The sequence below is a fragment of the Lepeophtheirus salmonis genome, chromosome 8, assembly GCF_016086655.4.
Source record: "Lepeophtheirus salmonis chromosome 8, UVic_Lsal_1.4, whole genome shotgun sequence".
In the NCBI taxonomy this organism is placed as follows: Eukaryota; Metazoa; Arthropoda; class Copepoda; order Siphonostomatoida; family Caligidae; genus Lepeophtheirus; species Lepeophtheirus salmonis.
The window spans coordinates 14,362,004-14,380,805 of NC_052138.2; the positions used below are offsets into that span (position 1 = coordinate 14,362,004).

General features: G+C 34.7%; 2 protein-coding genes across 2 annotated transcripts in view; one reads left to right on the top strand and one right to left on the bottom strand.

Annotated features, from left to right (window-relative positions):
- The first annotated feature begins 3,229 nt into the window (after positions 1-3,229).
- eco (Establishment of cohesion) lies at positions 3,230-6,590 on the top strand. Its single transcript, XM_040718035.2, has 2 exons — positions 3,230-3,863; positions 4,777-6,590. Exons 1-2 carry the CDS (start codon positions 3,413-3,415, stop codon positions 6,441-6,443), a joined length of 2,118 nt encoding a protein of 705 aa, XP_040573969.1. The 5' UTR covers positions 3,230-3,412; the 3' UTR covers positions 6,444-6,590.
- Positions 6,591-6,595: 5 nt separating this feature from the next.
- Positions 6,596-18,802, bottom strand: part of dop (microtubule-associated serine/threonine (MAST) protein kinase dop) — a 398,456-nt gene continuing 386,249 nt past the window's right edge. The window contains 7 exon segments of the mRNA XM_071890282.1: positions 6,596-9,534; positions 10,028-10,545; positions 10,605-10,997; positions 11,100-11,140; positions 11,143-11,635; positions 11,702-12,271; positions 12,380-12,628. Of these exon segments, the coding sequence (XP_071746383.1) occupies positions 7,119-9,534; positions 10,028-10,545; positions 10,605-10,997; positions 11,100-11,140; positions 11,143-11,635; positions 11,702-12,271; positions 12,380-12,628 (4,680 nt within the window). The 3' untranslated portion in view covers positions 6,596-7,118.

Sequence of the window (18,802 nt, forward strand, 5' to 3'; positions counted from 1 at the left end):
TTGTTGATGATGAGGAACCCCACCATAACCACATTTAAGTTTTTCTCTATCGCTTTTTCGTCGGGTAAAAAATAATTCGCCCAAAGGTCAGACCCGGAAGCGGTTTTAGGCTGACAAAAAAAATCAATGTTCTAGATGAAATAAGTAATATCGGGGGGTACCTTAATAAGTGAAATCTTCCGTAGCATGCTCCCAGACTATTGCCTTTTAGGTACACGACCCTAGTTTTTTTTTTGTTTTTTTATTTTGTTTACTTAATAAAACTCGAGTATAAATTGATGAACTTTATAGGGGTCTCTGTCAGGCGATATTATTTAGAGATGGTGTTTTTGTTAGAGCACAAGGAGAAGGTGGGAGCGAAGCTTATGGTATTACTGAATAAAGACTTTTGTTAATATCTGCTGCCTATTTTATGATTTTGGAGGGAAAAAATGAATTACTGCTATAAAGAGGAGAACCTTCTACATTTCAAATAGCATTAGTGCAGGGAAAATATTATTAGTATATTATACATTTTTAAATCAATTCACACCAAAGATAGGCGATAATTCTTCGCTCACCCACGACTATTAAATAATGAACAAATATGAAGAAAAAACACACTCATGAACGGATTTTTTCCTTTTTTAAATGGAAATACTTAGTTTTTTCTTTACATATATCCCTTCAATAATTATTAGTTCGTCTATCGAACTTGCCTAAATATACTTTTATTTTTGGTTTATAAATCAAAAAGCAAAGTATATGTTGATCCGGTACAATCCGTTTCGCATAGGACCTCGCAATACTTAAAGTAGTCCCTGTCTATTTATTTATCTAGGAGATACTGAAATTGTTCCCTAATTTATAGTAAAGTATCCTCCATTATAAATATTTAGCTGGAATACATATTAGTTTCAATTTATTAAACAGAGTTACATTTTCGAGTTTTGATTTAAGTTTATTTCTATTATAAAAAATGATTAATTATTTACATTCCTCATATTTTTAAAACTCAAAAATTAGTATCATACATACATCTGATTGCAATCAAGAGTTATAATCTCTTGCCACAATATAAATTTGTTCTTATTAATAATTAACAATGGTAAGGCCGTCGTTACTTGGGCCAAGGAGGGAGCAGGAAATAACATTGACAATCGTCAATGATATTTCATTCAGGTTCCTTATCGGTCCAATGGTTCGTAGCGGTTACTGTTCAACCATACCAACTGCTATTATTGTCTTATTATTTCTTTACAATTTTTATTCGATATTCTATTATAATATTGCTTAGTAATATTTTATTAAAAGCATAGTTATAGCCTCCCCTAAAGCATTAAACCAAGTAGCGTATCGAGCACCGTTAGCTTGAGGAAATAGTATAGTCAATATTTGTAATAATATTTTCGCAAGATGTCCCTTTTCTATTATATAATCGGGCTTGCTAGAATTTTCAATCTGATGTATTGTTTCGACTGCTAGGTAAGAAAAACAGATTTTGACAAAACACACAACCACTCATTTACTATGACGTCAATATTAAAAGCGTGGTGGATGTCAAACATCATTTGTACACACGTTTTGGTATAACCTTGTATTCTATTAACCTTACGTAGTACATAGTATTAATAAGTTTGTATAAGTAATAATTATAATACGTATATAATTTTTTCTTGACTTAAATATTTTATATTTTCATATTATTACAAAGCAAATTTGAAACGAATTACTCAAAAACAATGGGTCTTTGTAGTGTCCGAGGATGAAAAAATAGAACTGAGTCAAATTTCCAAAAGCTTCATGGAAACCTTTGCTTTTTTAAATTTTCCATTCCCAAAAATTTTGTAAGAATGGCAAGAAGAAAAAAAGGGATATTAAATCTTAAATATCTTCTTAATTGGAAACCTGCTAACCATTCTGTATGTGAAAATCATTTTGAATCATAATTCCCTTTCCATAATTGTTCAAGCAAAAAGTATATGAATAATGAAGTAAATAAAAGTAGAAACAGTACAGTATTTGACTCATTCACTATAGGATAGGAAATAATTCTCCAAAATGCTTGAAACAGGATATTTTTACCCGCTAATAATGACTTTAGCCTTCGATGCGCTACTTGGTTTAATACTTTAGGCTCTCTTATACGAAGAATGTGTACTATGTTTATGTATCCTCAATTCTCCACCTTCTTGTAAATAATTAAGTATTTGATTCAGTTTTACTTTATTCACTTATATAAGCTTAGGGTTTTACGTTGTTAGTTCATTTTTTTCGCTTTAGATGTCGCTCATGATTCAGACTCTACTTTTCTAAGGCACATACCAGAATAAAAATAAACTTCGGTCTTAATTTTAATTTTTTCTCCTTGAATAATAATTAATAACATAGTAATTTCTTGTGAAATAAAAAAGGACTATAAAAGAAAAAATGAAGCTTTTTCGCTTTTCTCTTTAAAATTCCAGGATCCTTTTATACTACCTTTACAGACTTATCAATAGTTGGAGTAGTAACATTTTGCATCAAATTGATTTATTAGTTTTTTACGAGAATTAGATCATCTGAGATTATTTTCAAATTTTTATGAATATTAATTATATTTTAAGTCCGCATCCTATTTAGAAGTTTGCAAATAATTCATACTGAATATCCATAAATCAATTATTCACTTGTGGAACAATTTAATTAATTACTTTTGAATGATTTCGATTTATTTTTGTGTGTCCTACGTTCTTACTTCTTATTGATATCCATGATCCCTCCATGCCCTTTTAAAGTAAATGCATTAAATATGAACATATTCATGTAGTGTGCATAGATTCCAAGGTCATGAAGCAATTCAACCTGCTATAATGAAAGGATTAACACTCCACCTCAACGCTATGAGTGTATTATCTACAATTTGTATATTAAGCTGGATTCATTTTAATCCAACATCTCAAAATGGTCTTATTGCATGATTTAATGTTCATACAAAACTTATAGATGCCAAAGCCATGCAAGCATTGTTGGTTTATACTCTACTTCAATCTAACCTCATCACAATGTATAATATCCATAATTACCTAATTTTATGTTATTACGAATTTACATAAATTATATAACATAAAAATTGTAGTTGAATGGAAACCATGCACTATGGTCTATGAATTCTTTTATCCAATAGTATGAGCTAGATCCGGGAATGCTCTATTTTAGTAATATATAATGTAATATAGTATACCCTGGCTATATATATGGCTACATAGGTGCTAGAGGTTGTGAGATCTCTGACGTCATTCCTTGTTTCTTTCCTTCTTTTTTTTTAGTTCCCGCTAAAAGTGTTGAAACTTTATTATCATTAAATAGATTGAATAGGTTGAAAGTGGTTGACATTGGTACGTGTGGTACACAAACGGACTCTAGATCATATTCCAATTAGTAAATATAAAGGATGCATTTTCATTGGGAGTCGTGTCGTAGAATGAAGGTGGATGATGCTCCTGTGCTGAGTTCTCCGACTTCCAAGGGGGGTTCTTCCGAAGACTACAGTTCTCCTGTGAAAATGTGCCGCTCTGAGGAACGGATCATCCCCGTCTCGGAGTGGGGATCCTCTTTCTCTACTCATCTTACGGAAACGACGGAAATCTTTGTGTCCAGAAAGAAAAAGAAGAGGAAAAGGATTCCGGATCGATTTCGTAGAGTATTTCCAGCACTTTCTCAAAGTCCCGTGTCCAAGGATCTGGGGCCAACCGTTTCCATTAATAAGTCATCATTCTACTCGAATGGGGGAGAAGCAGCGTCCTCTTGGAAGGCAGCCACCAGGACTCTCAGCCCTTCACTCTCGTCTTCAAACAAAAAAAGAAACCTTTTGAAAGTCTCTTCAGCCCAGGGATCCAACAGAGGTAATTACTCATTACTCAGTAGTCACCTTGCGTTAGGCCTTTCTGTCCTATTCACACTCCAGGATCTTGTTCAACATCTCTCATGATGAACAAGTCCACCTTCCCTACTAAACATGTCTCACATGGAGTCACTTTTATATGTGGCCGGTCTGCACAAAAAAGTGTTAAACAAAAACCAAGAAAAGGAGTAAATCACAATATATGTTTTTACTTCATCTAGAGGCTTTGTATTCCATTTTTTTTTGGATGAGTAAAGATCCCTATGAATTTTAGCCATAGTTTAGAAATTTTATGTGAATTAAGAGAGTTATATTGGTCCCGATAGAGTTCCCTTCAAATAGATCCTATCCATTTCTCATATTTTTTATTGTGACGGTCCATTTTGGCTACTTGAACTTGCAGCACACTCAAAGGGTTAATAAGAATAATTTGTTGTTATAAATTGCCGATAATTCGTAATCCACACACCATTTTGAGAAAAATCATTCTTTTTGCTTTGGTGTTAACGGGCCACATATGTACATTTAAGTTTTGATATGAAGAAAAAACATTGTTGTAGAACTGAATCTAAAATGAGCTTATTTTTTGTATATCACAACTTAAGGATTGAGGGTGAATTGATTATTTTAAATTATTTAATTAAGTAGTTTTAACGGTTGATATCAATCTTTATTTATTCCACAAAAATCTATTTGTGTTTAATTTCTTATACATAACTTCCTAAATCGATATCATTTATAGTACCAATGATTTTTCATATTTTAAATAATCAACTCTCAAGCTAGAGCCCTCTGATGAAATTTCATTGCATAAATGTTAATATTCTTAATTTGCCTTCTCAAGAAAGAATGTTATATATACATTTATTTTTTATATCAGAAACAGTGTGTAGTTACATATATTTGTTTTTCAGTTTCTAAAAGAAGAGTTCAGATCTATGGTACGAACAAAGGCGTTAGCCATGGAATTAAGAAACCAAAGAAAAAGAAGGTCAAACCTAAGAATGAAAATAAAAAACCAAAGATACCTAACAAAACTCAACTGAGAGAGGAGAATGCAGTTTCTATATCACCGAAAATTCTCGTTGAAAATAGTTTATCAAAAACGCCTTTATCCTCCAAAAAGCAGATATTTAAATTTACTCCTAAATCGTCTAAGAAAGGCTCCTTTAACGTGTCTTCAGATCGAACAAAGGTGTCGTATGAAATAATTGGTGGACAAATGGTATTTCGAAAACATCAGGAAGACAGTCCATGTCGAACTCCGGAACCAGAAACGACTGTGACCCCCAAAAAGTCAAATAAATTGTTCTCTCCTACAACAAATTTTTTTAATTCACCTCCTAAAAAGAAGATTAAACTTGTAGACACAAAGAGTCCTGTTAAATTTTCAGTGATTGAAGAACTTGAAGCTCCAACTGAGGGTGAAATGCTCTCAGATATTATTGTTAAGCTTAACTGTCAGTATGATGATATCAATGGCTCGGATAAGGCGGAACAAAATAAAGAAATTGAAAAGATTGCCATTGAAACTGAAGAACAAATCCGTTCTTTATTTAGCCATGAGGAAGTCCTGTTTGAAGTCCCTGTTACGACAGACATTCAAGTTATTGATAATGTCCAAGATTCAAGCAAGATTGTTTATTCTATGGATCAAGACAGGACCGGTATGAGAAAAAATATATCCGATATTATATCAAACATTCAGATCAACGGGTCAGTGGTAATGCCGAATGAAGAGGAAAAAGTAATAGAAACAGACGAACAAGGCCAAAGTTTCTTCCCTATCTTTTATCAATCCTCTGCTGACTCCGGCTTAGAAGATATCTCTAATCACACTGAATTAAAGAAGCCCCCTCAATTCAGAAGGTCTCTTTTCAAAGCGATCCCTGGTAATGCACAAGATGGTATGACCCAAATGGTGATTGATGCCGGACAAAGCAGAGTTGGAGCTCAATTGTGTCTCACATGTTCCACGCTCTTTACTATTGGGGATGAGGAGGACGAGCAAAATCATCGTCTGATTCATAATGGTATTTTGGACCAAATCAGTTTCAATGGATGGCAGAACGAAAGAGTGGTTCGTTATCTTCCTGAAGTAGGGAGAAGGATTATCATGTTGGATCCTTCAAACAAGGAAACTCGTCATTGGGAAAAAAATAAACTCCTTTCAGTTCTCTCGGTTGTGGACAAAACAATAGGATCTGTGACTCAATTGGACAAATGTAATTCTCCAATGGCCTTCCTTTACATAGCAGACAAAATGGTTGTTGGCCTTCTTCTTGCAGAAAAAGCAAGTAAAGCTCACAAAATGAATGACGACGGATTAACTTACAATGAAGATGAGCCAGTTCAGGTTTTAGCTGGTATTTCTAGACTGTGGGTAATGCCTGAATATCAAAGACAAGGGATTGCAACGAAGTTAGCTGATTCATTTAGGGAAAATTTTTTCACCTCCTCGGGAGCTTATTACTTAAAAATGAGTAAGCTTTCTTTTTCTCAAACAACTCCCAATGGAACTGCCTTTGCGTCTCAGTATACAGGGACCAAGAATTTCCTGGTCTATCAACCCAAGAATTAGATTTTATTTTTTATATGTAAATGTTAAGTGTTATGCCCCAATTCATATTATTATTATTACTTTTCTTAGTTATATAAATTTATTAGTTAGTTTTTTTTTGAAGGAAAAGAAAGCTATCTTGTATTAATAATAAATATTTATTCTATATATAATTTCTTTTTTATTTTTCATATATAACACAGCACAACAATGATTATAGAGTTCATAATATAAAGTTCTGTCTGAAGTTTTAAGGGTTGCGATTAGACAAGAGATACATACTTGTAACAAAGAAGAGGAGGGAAGCATACACTAGTATATTTTGAATAATGCGTTTAGCTAATATTTATTTCATTATTAAAAATCGAGTCTGCCGGAAAGTCGTGGTCGGTTAGAAAATTTTGGTGGGAGTGGGTGGAGCGGCAGAGGGAGGGGTTATAGTTGGTGCAGGCGGCAACAAATATTAAAGAAATTGGATTGGGGAGAGCGATTATGATAATATATGTATTTATATAATAATGTATGTATAAAGAAGAAACAGTAAGGCGAAATTTCCAAAATAAACAAAAAAAAAGTATAATAAAATATTATTCACATAAATAGGATACTAAGAAAAGTGGGGGGGAGAAGTGAGAAAAGAATGATAATAGTAATTATATAATGTATATAAGGTAGAATGAATATTTGATAATTGGATTAATGAAGACTCTTAAAAATATCTCTTTTCTCTTGAGCGTTTTTCTTCCCTGAATCTTTTCTCGTAACTTTTTGCAAACTGTTACCAGAGGTTTGTGAAGAAGATGCCTCTCCTCTCCCAGCTCCATCTTTGTAATCATAATTCGCTTTATTAGGGCTTAAACTTGCTTCTCGGGCCTTTTTCGACTTTGATTCAGAACGATTTGAACCTCTGAATGCCTTGGATATTCGACTAATAACTACTGATTCATGTCTCGGAGGTTTGGGCGATTTGATTGGAGAAGTATCCTTCTTAGAGGTGCCAAGTTCATTAGCTAAATTTTTAACAGCTCTAGACTCTGGCTTTGAGCGAAGTAAACTGCAAACCATAATTCCAGTCGTTGGAAGAAAAGATGTAGAAGAAGAAGGAGGAGATACTCCTGTTACATGCTCCTCGTCCTCTTCTAAAATGGTTGCTTGACTCAAAGATGATTTAGAATGTTTCCTAAGGAGAACGTCTGAGTTATCGACGGTTGCAAGAGGAGATGTTGTATGAATGGCACGAGTAGGAAGAGGAGATACTTGCTCAAGTGATGAGGGTGAACAGGACGTGGATGAAGAAGAAGAGCAAGTCTTGGTAGTTGTAGAGATGGTCAATTTGGGAGTGGTAGAGACAACTACCTTACATGAAGGGTTACATAGAGGACTGATTGCAGCAACCACAGACTTCTTGCCCTCAGCGGATCGAGGATGGAGACGATCTGGACTGAGAGCTCTTCTTAAAAGAGGAGAACCTGGCTCAGCAGATTTAGGACGATTGAAAGACTTTTTGGTCCCATTATTTGGAGTAAGGCAGCCGGGACTATATGTTTGAGTTGTGTTAGAAGATCCTTGATAATGATGTCCAAGAGCTAGAGGAGATGGAGATCTCGTCGGACTGATTGGAATGGGAGAGGGCGAAGGAGTTCTAGCTAAAGGAGACAGAGGTATATGTCCAACAGATTTTCTCCGATTTGGGGAATGAAGAGTCTTGGTCTTGACGTGTAATTTGTGCTTTAGACCATGAAGAGATGAGGGCCTTGCAGCCGAGGGAGAGGTAACAGAACTTGATGGACTCGAATCCATGGGACTAGAATCTGTTGAATCTGAGCTGATGGAGCGACCAACAGGTGGAGTCGATGGAGGAAGAGAGTTCAAGCTTTGACTCGCACTCAAAGAACAGCCTCCTCCAACAGCTGTTAGCTGTTGGAGATCTTGAGATGCTTTTTTGCTGCTAAGTTTCCTAAATAAAGAGGTTTTTCTTCTTTTATCATCACGCCGACTTTTACTCCGATGGTGCTTAGAGACCGAGGTACTTGTTGTGCGTCGAGCCATTTTTATAGCTTGTGGATCTCTGCGACGACCACCAGTTTTAATGGAAGTTGTCTCTAGCGCTGTAGCTCTTAGTGTAACAGCTTCTCCACTTGACATAAGAATTTGGAGAACTTGAGTATGAAAAAGTCCTTGTACAGCTTCACCATTAATATGTGTTACAAGATCACCCGGCCTCAATCCAGCATCAAAAGCAGGAGATCCTTTATCTACTTCCATAACGAGATGATGAACTGTATAAAAATCTGTGTCACCGAAATAAACACGAATAGCGCGAATGGTAAATCCATAACCCTTGGGCCCACGCCTGACAATAATGGGAGCATTCAAGGTATTAATAAGAGGCGAAAAATCTCTACAAGGTGATGCATCTCGGGATGATGCAGTGCTTGAGCCTCCAGGGGACTGAATAGGACTGCACATTATATCCTCTGTTGGAATCATGAGTGAGAGTCCAGTTGCCGATGAGGACTTGACAATGGGAGAGAGAATCGATTGAGTTCTTTGCTGCTTCACATCTCCACACACTAAAGGACTTGGAGTATTCGGCTCCACAGAAGATTTAGGAGTTACAGGCAAACTCCTAGGTCCAGAGGAGTCGAGAACAGAATATGACAAAAGCGACTTCCCTCCACCTTTGACTTCCAGCTGCTTTGCTTCATCTAATGATATTGAAAATTTTGGCAATACATGGTGGTCCTTGACATTATTATGCTTCCTTCGTCTATGAAGTAAAGGAGAAATATCTTCACTTTCTGTTTGACTAGAATCCGGCGTAATAATGGGTTTTAAGAGTCCTAAAGATGAATGATGTGAATCTGAAGAGTCCACGGAAGATTTGATCAGATTAGAGGATGAAACTGAAGCTCTTGCTACCATATCCTCCAAATCAGGACATGATTTTGCATTAATACTTCGGGCATCTTCATTGCATCGACGCATCTCCGGGGAAAATATTTTGCTCGAATTTAAATGATCCGAGTGGTCAGAGTGGCTAGATTCACATATCGACATGGAATGACGATGCCCAATGTAACTATCTTTACTTCCATGCACTTTTCTATATCTGAAAGGCAGAAAAAGGAATAAACCATTACTTATATGATTGAACAAATGTGAGAGATTTATTTAGGCACAATTGTGGTGGAATAAAAAAAAATCTTCAAATAAAATCATGAAAAGGAGAAAATGCTAATACAACCCAATATTTCATAGACATCTTTGAGTATCTTTGATTGGCTTTATGGTCAAATTTGTGGCATGAGTTAAGATTCCCTAGAATATTGGCCATAGTTATTTGATTTAGGGACTTATACATATATATAGGTTTTATGTGAAAGACTGTTCAAATAAACCTACATCTATTTCTCATTCTTTTACTGTCACAATCTATTTTGGCTACTTTAAATGGAACTTGCGGCCCCCCCAAAGGGTTAATAAAAATAATGAGTTGATATAAATTGAAAACTCCAAATGTAATCCACACTCAATTTTGATAAAATCATTCTAGCTTGCTTTTGCGGTGACAAGGTACATATGTAAACGGATAAATAAATCACCTTGGAGATGCAGAAGTAAAGGATCCGAAAAGAGACTGTGTATCATCTGTGTCTTCAGCAGAAGATCTCATTTCCAAAGAATCATCATTATCTAATTCATGGTTATATCTATCAGACCTACAATCAAAGTATGATGTATCCTCGTCATCTTCCAGTTGAGGGATAAAAAAATCTGCTTTCATACGAAGCAATGCGTTCCAATCTATTCCGCTGAAAAGGTGATGCTCCTTAACTTCATAAGCTCCAGCTGTGCCTAATCTATCAAGTGGATTTTGTTGTAAAAGTGCAGTGATAATATCTTTTGCTTCAGACGAAACAGGAAAATCATCTTCCTCCGGCCATTCGATATCATCATTCACGGTATGAGCGAACAATTCCTCTGGAGTTTCACCAAAAAAGGGAACACATCCAATAATAAATTCGTACAATATGATACCCATTGCCCACCAGTCAACAGGCTTTCCATATCCCTGTCTTAAAATTACCTCTGGTGCAATATATTCTGGAGTACCAAATACCTATAGAGTATGTATAACTAGGATAGTAAGCCATATTTTAACTACACTCAATTAATTACCTGTTTATCAGAAAATTGTTTGGTTTCCTTATCGATGTATCCTTCGTATAAATTTGTTGCAAGAGACATTAAACCCATTTTCGAGAGTCCAAAGTCCGTTAATTTGATATGACCTAATGCAGTTATAAGTAGATTGTCAGGCTTAAGGTCTCTATGAACTATTCCAAATGAGTGTAGATATTCAACCGCCAAAACAGTTTCAGCAAAATAAAATCGAGCCATGTCAGGTGGAAATGGTCCCATATTCTTGAGCAAATTAGCACAATCCCCTCCTTCGACATATTCCATAACGAGGCACAAATGTTTCTTGGTTTCAAATGAACAATACATGGAAACTACAAAAGGATTGTCCGTAAAAGACATGATATCTCGCTCGGCAAACACTTGTTCAACCTTGAAGCAAATGTTACAACATATAATTAAAGTACTTTATATAAAATCTTGGGAATATAAATTTAATTTCAAGTAAAAAAAGAAAGAAAAAAAAAATCTTACCTGATTGCGTAAAATAAGATTTTGTTTGTTAATTTTTTTAGGGCAAATCTTTGCCTGGTATCTTTATGCTTGACAAGATACACCGCTCCGTAAGCTCCATTTGAAATTAATTTGATTACATCAAAATCGTCTTCAGAGGGATCCTTAAATCGAGATTCGCTTTCCTTCGGGTTGGGGGTTGATGTTGCAGCCGCAGTACCTCCCGTCGAAGAGCTACTAGAACAATCTAAGCTAGAATTTGGAGATGTTTTTGAACTTTGACAGCAATTATTAACAGAAACTTCTTCTAGATCCTGCTGTAACTCTGCTAAAGGATCCCGATTAAGTCCTAATTTTCCAATTATATACTGAGGAACATTAGCCTGAATTCCATGAATTCCTCTAACTTGTCCTTCAGCTGCTTCAAGTAATTGATAAAATTCTTCTGGATCAAATTCTAAGCATTCTAATAACCTTGCAGGTCTTGAAACGATCAACAAAAGTTTTTTAATCAATGCAGTTAAATGACTAGCAGCTTCTGGGGATTTTTCACGGGTCTATAAGATAACAATATACAAACCATTATGAGTTCTCAAAATTACTAATGAATTTTAATTCCTTACCTGAGCAAGAAGCTTCTCTAAATTTTCTGACATTTCATAAAAATAACGACTGGTTATGAGTTTATCTTGTGATTTTTGTAGACAGTCCCTAGCCATCTCTAGTGTTTGATGATGTACAAATCGAACTATGGCAATGGAACCTGGGGTTATTTCAGATTCTGTTGAAAGACTTTCGTTATTTGTAATAAAATTATTCAAGCGTTCTTCCATTTGTTTAGTAGCTTTTGGGAAACGCTCCTTATAAAGTGTATTCATCATCACAATTTCATTATCAATCACCGGGGAACGAATCGGACTACTAAGTGACCTTGATCTTGGCCTCATAGATGGCGAACGCCTACCGTTTTCATCATCCACAAGGCAAGGATTAGATTCATTCGACGAGAAATGACGATGAGCAGATCGAGCTTCAACACCTGCAGAAGAGTGTGTTGTTGCTAAATGATGTGGAATGGCTCCCACGAAGTTCCCACTCATAGCTGGAGTACCTGGAGCTATCGCATGGCTTGATGGAGCGGAATATCCAGCGGCTCCCAGCTGATGTAAACGCTCTTGAGACGAACATTGCGACTGAAATAAGAAAAAAATAATAGATTGTGGGATGTAGAATCGAAAAAAAAAAGAAAGAGGATTGATTTAGAAGATTAAACCGGATACAGGTTGAATAACTAAACTTACAGATACATTGGAGCTTCCGGGAGTCGTTCCATATCCCGACGATGGTAGACTGGCAACAGACCATCTTCTTCCATCTGCCTTTTTAATATTTACAAAAGCAAATTGATTGGGGGACACTTTTGGAGAATCCAAAGGGGACACATTGGCACTGGGAGAATGACACCTCGGCAGCGTCGGAGAGGTTTGAATTATCATGGATTTCCTATGTGTTCGTGTCGAAGGACGACGATTGGATAAAGATAATTCCTTCTGTAATAAAAAAGAGAGATAAATGCTAATGATGCATGCATACAAGGGGACTCAAGGGACAAGAACCGCTCCGTTGGGATAGAATAACAGTAACAACAAGTAACTACTAACTACGTATGATACAAGTATTAAAACACGATTATTAACCTTAAATTGTTGTAAAGAGGTAAAAGAGGGGAGAACAAGGGACTGATTAAGATTTAAATGAAGAGCAGCTCGTCGAAGTGTGGAGTCTGAGATACTTCGCGACATGCCCTTTCTAGAGGACTCTGCTTCGGGTCTCATATGTGCTGGAAGTCCACTGGCTGGTTTATTATTAGACGAGGGGCACTTGATGCCCAGAGACTGAAAGGCTCTCTCCTTGTGCGAGGAGTCATTCATTTCCTCTTTGCTGCAACTCATGAGACTTTTGCTCCTGGATCTTAACTTAACATCCACAGCATCCTCCTCACCAGAAGCATCTTCGCCACGGATCTCCTCTTCATTGATCTACAAAGAAAGATTAAAATACACATAAGAACTCATTGGGAGTCAGTTTGGCCTTAGCACAGCTTAAAAAATAAGTTAGAAACCTCCTCAGGTTCAGGGTCCTTGTTGCTCTTGCCTCTCCGTCTCCTAACACCTCCTCCGAGTAGCATCGTGAGAAGAGTCATTCAATGCGTCTGTAGCTGAAGATTCTCAAAATATCTGACTTTTCAGATAGGAATTCATTATTTATACAGAAGTAGTGAGAGAGAGAAAGATTAAGAAAAGAATACCATTTATGTATTCTCAATGTTATCACATCCCTAGTTACAGCAGTCCACAATTTCATAGAAGAACAACCCAACTGAATCTTTTTTTTCTCTCTCTCTCTCTCTTTCCTTCTATTTTTTTTTCTTCACTTCTTTCCCTTCCCTCCACCCCCTTCCCAGGCTGCTGCAGCTTCTTCTTATAATTCAGCTTCTTTTTCTTGAACATGAGCGCCTTATCATTAGTGTATTTCCACGCTCAGCAAGAGGAGCAGTCGGAAACATTACATTCACTTCTACACTACATAAATGCTAAGATCCTCCTTCCTAATTCTGAATACCTACATAAACACAAATACTCTTTTCTCGAACTCGGCCCGATTTAGGTAGCTCTTTATAAAAATATACTATCATTTATCGTAAATGATCCTATTATTCAACATGCGTATTAATTAAGTACAAACGTACATACATGAATTCAATTGAATTTATCTTTTCATTTCCCTCTTTCCCTTTTCAACCAATAGAGGGCGATAGTTTAACTATCAACTTTCTATTAGTATAACAATATAGTATGAAACTTCATTTACTTTATAAACTATAGTTATTCCAATGAACTTTCTTTAATATATTATTATTGTATATATGTCCTTTACAAGTTCCAACTCGCACAACTAGATTGTATAAGTTGCTATCAAAAAATTAGATGCATTTTTTTTTAGATGGTTGATATGTTGTTAAGCGAGTAATATACTATTGAGATAAAAACAATTCATTGACAAGTAACAATAGAATAGTAGGAAAAATATAATAAATAGCAACTCCATCTTAGCAATTAAAGGAATATAAAAAACCCATACTAAATAAGTCAATTTAATTTGAAATACATACATAATTTATCAAAAGGATTTCAGCGAAAAATAGTTTGTAGTTATAAAATGGTCTGTATTCAAATTTAAAAAAAACAAAAAAAACATTTAAGACAAAACATTTGCAGCAAGTCCACAAGGTATATAAGTAATTATTTACATTTGAATAATCAAAATAAAGTTGAGTAGAGAAGACAGTTATATTATAGATCTTTCCCGTCTAACATTGCTTATGAAGGGTTAAACCACAAACGAGATAGTAAAAAACGAAGTTTTGTTGGCATATTATATGACGAATCTATTTTTTTTTTCATCATTGCATGCTTCACACAGATCTAATGCATAAAAATATTTAAATGCTAAAGGTTATACTCAATAGTTAACCTAATAATATGTATTTAGACATGTGAATATATCTCAACTCGGACTTTTCGAAAGTTTATCAACTATTGTAGCAAGCTAAAGAGCTACACAGGTCTTTTTCTAAGACACCAACCCTATAAGTTTAGAATATTACTGAGAACAAAGTAATAATATAATTATTTTGTTTATACCCAACTCTTCGTTACATAATACCTATTTATTAATGAGAGACGACTTTTGCAAAATAAAGCATTTGCAACAAGGGTTTCAGAGCAACAAAAGAGCCCTGATTTTGTATGATTTTTTTTTTCACTCTTGAAAAAGGTAACATAAAAATATAATATATCTACAGTACCCGAGGTTCCTCTGCAAAATGTTCTCTTACAGGACTCAGAGTAGGTCTTGCCCCTGAGCCCATAGATGAAGAAGAAGGGTTTGAAACACAGAGACTGAAACGATGACTTGGCCTGGTTGAGGGCGCACTGTTGTTTCCATGATGGTTATTATGGAGATTGTTTCCACTCGGACAACTGGAAAAGTCAAACTCGGATCTCTCTTCTTCGTGGATTCCAACATAATAGAGCTTTTGCGTGGAGGATGTGAATCTACCAGGATCCATTTTCCCGCCAATTCGGAATACTGGACCAAATCTAGGTGGAGGACCGTACAAGATCGTGTGATCTCGAAGAGATTCAGGAATTATCAAGCTGTGATGCCGTCTGGGACGAGGGGAACTATATTTTCTTGTTGTACCCTCTGGCTCCATTTTGTCATCTTTTTCTGATTTATTTATTTATTTATAAGGTTACTGAGATGAGATGAAATTGGAGAATAACTTCATGGGTGAGGATTTTGAGGCTGCTGCACTCCTTCCTTTCCTCGGGAAATGAACCCTTAACAGGAATGATGATATTGATGACCCAACTTTTTCACTTTGGGATTAAATATTTTGTACATTATAATTTGCGAATATTACATGCGGCTTGCGATTGTTCATATTTGTATGTAGGAAGTAATTTTGATAATACTCATTATTGTATAATTGTTTAAAATAAGTATATAATATGCAATTAATCAATAATAATAATAAATGTTAAATTACAAGGTCAATCAATCTATGTTATTGAATAGAACAACATCATATTTGCATTGATTGAATTATTATTGAATACATGTAATTTTAACTAAATTGGGAATTGTTACAAAGATGGATTAAGTACAAAAGTGAATTTTGCAAACTCATAGACGTTCATTAAGAGAGGCTAAAAAATTGAATATGAGGATAATATGTAAGCTGTACCTCACATTCTCTTCATTTCCTCGTATCTAATAGAGAGTTTAGTGGTTCTTTTTTAGGTCATATTATGTGCTTAGTATTTAACACCATAATAATCATTATAAGAATGAAAAACCTTGACCATAATTGTGAATAAGAAAGAAGAAAAAATATATAGAAACACAGACATTAGAAGAACGAAAACTTCAAGGTGATATTAAGACGAGGAGAGATACTCAGTTCTGTGTATGTACATACATTGTTACTTATTATTACCAAGTTATGCCCATTAATTATGACTCCAATTCAACAAATCCCAGTTATAAGAATGACATTTAATAACCTTTTTAACTACACTTTGATTAACCTCTTTCAATCAATGCTTCCCTCAAAGAGTAACAACTTAATATTTGTAGGCAAAATTAAAAAACAAAATATCTCAAGGCCTTACATGACAATGACACAAAAATACAGAGGGTATTTTGTTGACAGCTGTGGATGCTTCTGTTTCTTTAACCGTAATCAATGTTCTGAACGTTGATTGGTTGAATTTGAATAAGCTCTCGTTAAGCTGGGGAAAAAATCAAAAGAATGGGGTATGAGCGTTGTTTGGCTAATAAACAAAGCGACAACGAATGGCGCCGTCTTGTGGCAAAATAATACAACTTCCTGAATGATAATATCATTTAATAATAAATAACATGTACGTATGTTCCTCTCATAGGAAGTGCTGTCAAAATTTCTCTGAGCATGCACCATTTTTTAAACAACCAGCAACAGACTCTCACACCACCTTGCGACTAATATAAATATTTCTAGTTTGCTCATATCCTATTGTTGAATAATAATTATATGTATAGGGATTGTTTAAGGTCCTGCACGACTTGTCTGCAGATGCACGGTGCTAGTATCACGGCAAAACTCGATAGGATTTTAAACGATAAGGATGACTGAAAACATTATTAAATATGAAAAATCCAAGCGAAATACAATAGATGTAACGACGGGATATCTAAGTATATATTATTAAGTAAAAGAACTGGATTGAATAAATTCACAAATCCCTTTTTCTTTTTTGTCAAAGGAGCAATCAAGGTCGAATAAGATTTCTCTAAACGTACTTTTCTATCTTCCATCAAATGCAACCCATCCTTTAGATCAATTAATAGCTATAACTAGGCATACATATATTGAGCAATACATAATGGTATACTCATTTAACCAATGTTAAATGCATTTAAGAGGTTCCGTGATCCCAAAATATAGGGTTATATGATTATAAATTCCAAAGTCTTACTGAAATTTTAATTTGAAAGAAGTATGGAGTAGGCTAGTGATACTACAAATATTATTTGCATTGTACATCATAATGTATACTATTCGAGTACTTCCACCTTGGTTTTAAAAATACCCTCTCTGATAATCTTGTCCTAAGGCTGTTTTTTATATTTTGCAAATACATAAATGTCGAGGATTACCTATGTTTGTATGTACATTTTTGTGCTCTTGGGTTTAAAAAAAAACACATCGATCAAGATTGTACAGATGAAAATAAAATATATTGTTATATAATTCAGAAGTATGTATGTTTCGTCATAAACATTGTATGGTCTAAGAACTATAGACATTTCCTAATCCTTTGATAGTATTTTACGAACCTACATCTAAGTTCTCACTCTCATTTAAATACTAGTGCTAGGTTTCGATCTGAACTCTTATAATTTCAATTATTTTAAGGGCTAATTCGGTCCAAGTTTGGCGTGGACGTTAAAATTTGGTTTAAACAAGTAATTTCATGTTTCTCTGGAGACATTGTCATACCAATTTAAATTTTGGCATGTTTTTGATTAATATCAGTCTATAACGGATCAATTAAGACCGAACTGTAAAAAAAAACGATCTCAGACCTAATCAATCAATCATCAAAGCCATATTCTAGTTAGACTAATAAAAATAACTGTTACCAAACTTACTTTATATCTATGTTAATAAACAAAGTTTATCCGTTTCTCATTTTTAATAACCAACATATGTAGCAAAAGCTCTGTGCGTCATTTTGAAAAAGAAAATGGTGTATATTTCTCTGTTTTGTTTCTCTGTTATAGCCTATAACATTAATATTTCTAATTTTTGAGTTAGGAGAATTTTGTCCTCAACCCCTCGATACGTATATAAAATAGAAGTGCTATAATTAATTTTGTATGTTGTATATCAATGCAACTTTGTTTTCAAATGTGTTGTGTCAGTCCTTATTTTGTCCAGTTTAGTCTCGGTTCAGTTCAGTCCTGCATATCAGTCCTAAAACGTATAAAGTTCGGTGCTTGATGACGTCAATCAACTTTTTATTTTTAATCAGTTTTAGTAAGGACAGGTCCTAAGACTGGATCGAATGAATAAAGACTGACATAACCGTACCTACTCATATAATTTTATAACTACCAGTAACAGCTGACTTGAGAGTACATTTTTACACATACTTTTACACAACTTGAGCACTCTCTAACAGTGGTCTATTTTTCTCAGGAATTAATAATTATGTGTGCTTTATATTTGTAGAACAAGATAATAAAATCTTTTTAATCGTTCACAAGAAAGAACTCGGCTACAAATGGATTTCAATTACGTATGTACAATAATGTTCATACGTAATTGTAACATTAAATGAACATATTATAACGGACTTCAAGGATGAATCATTTTAAATTTCATTTGACTGATCACATTATATGTATGTAAAAAATGAGATGTTAGTCGTAAAATTGGAAAGAAATATTCAAGACACATCTAAAGAAAAATCCTAGAACCGGCACTGGATATATGAAGTGGCAAAATGGTATGGTATTAATTATTATAAGGCCATAAATAGGAGAACATTTATGTTGGGTTTCGGTTTGTAAATCCTTGACCGGAATGTAGAGATTGTTATAATATTTGT

Bases quoted from the DNA above. Each gene is read 5' to 3' on its own strand.
- eco (XM_040718035.2), top strand. From the start codon at position 3,413: ATGCATTTTCATTGGGAGTCGTGTCGTAGAATGAAGGTGGATGATGCT. The intron at 3,864-4,776 runs GTAATTACTCAT...TTTGTTTTTCAG, and splicing joins AGCCCAGGGATCCAACAGAG to TTTCTAAAAGAAGAGTTCAG.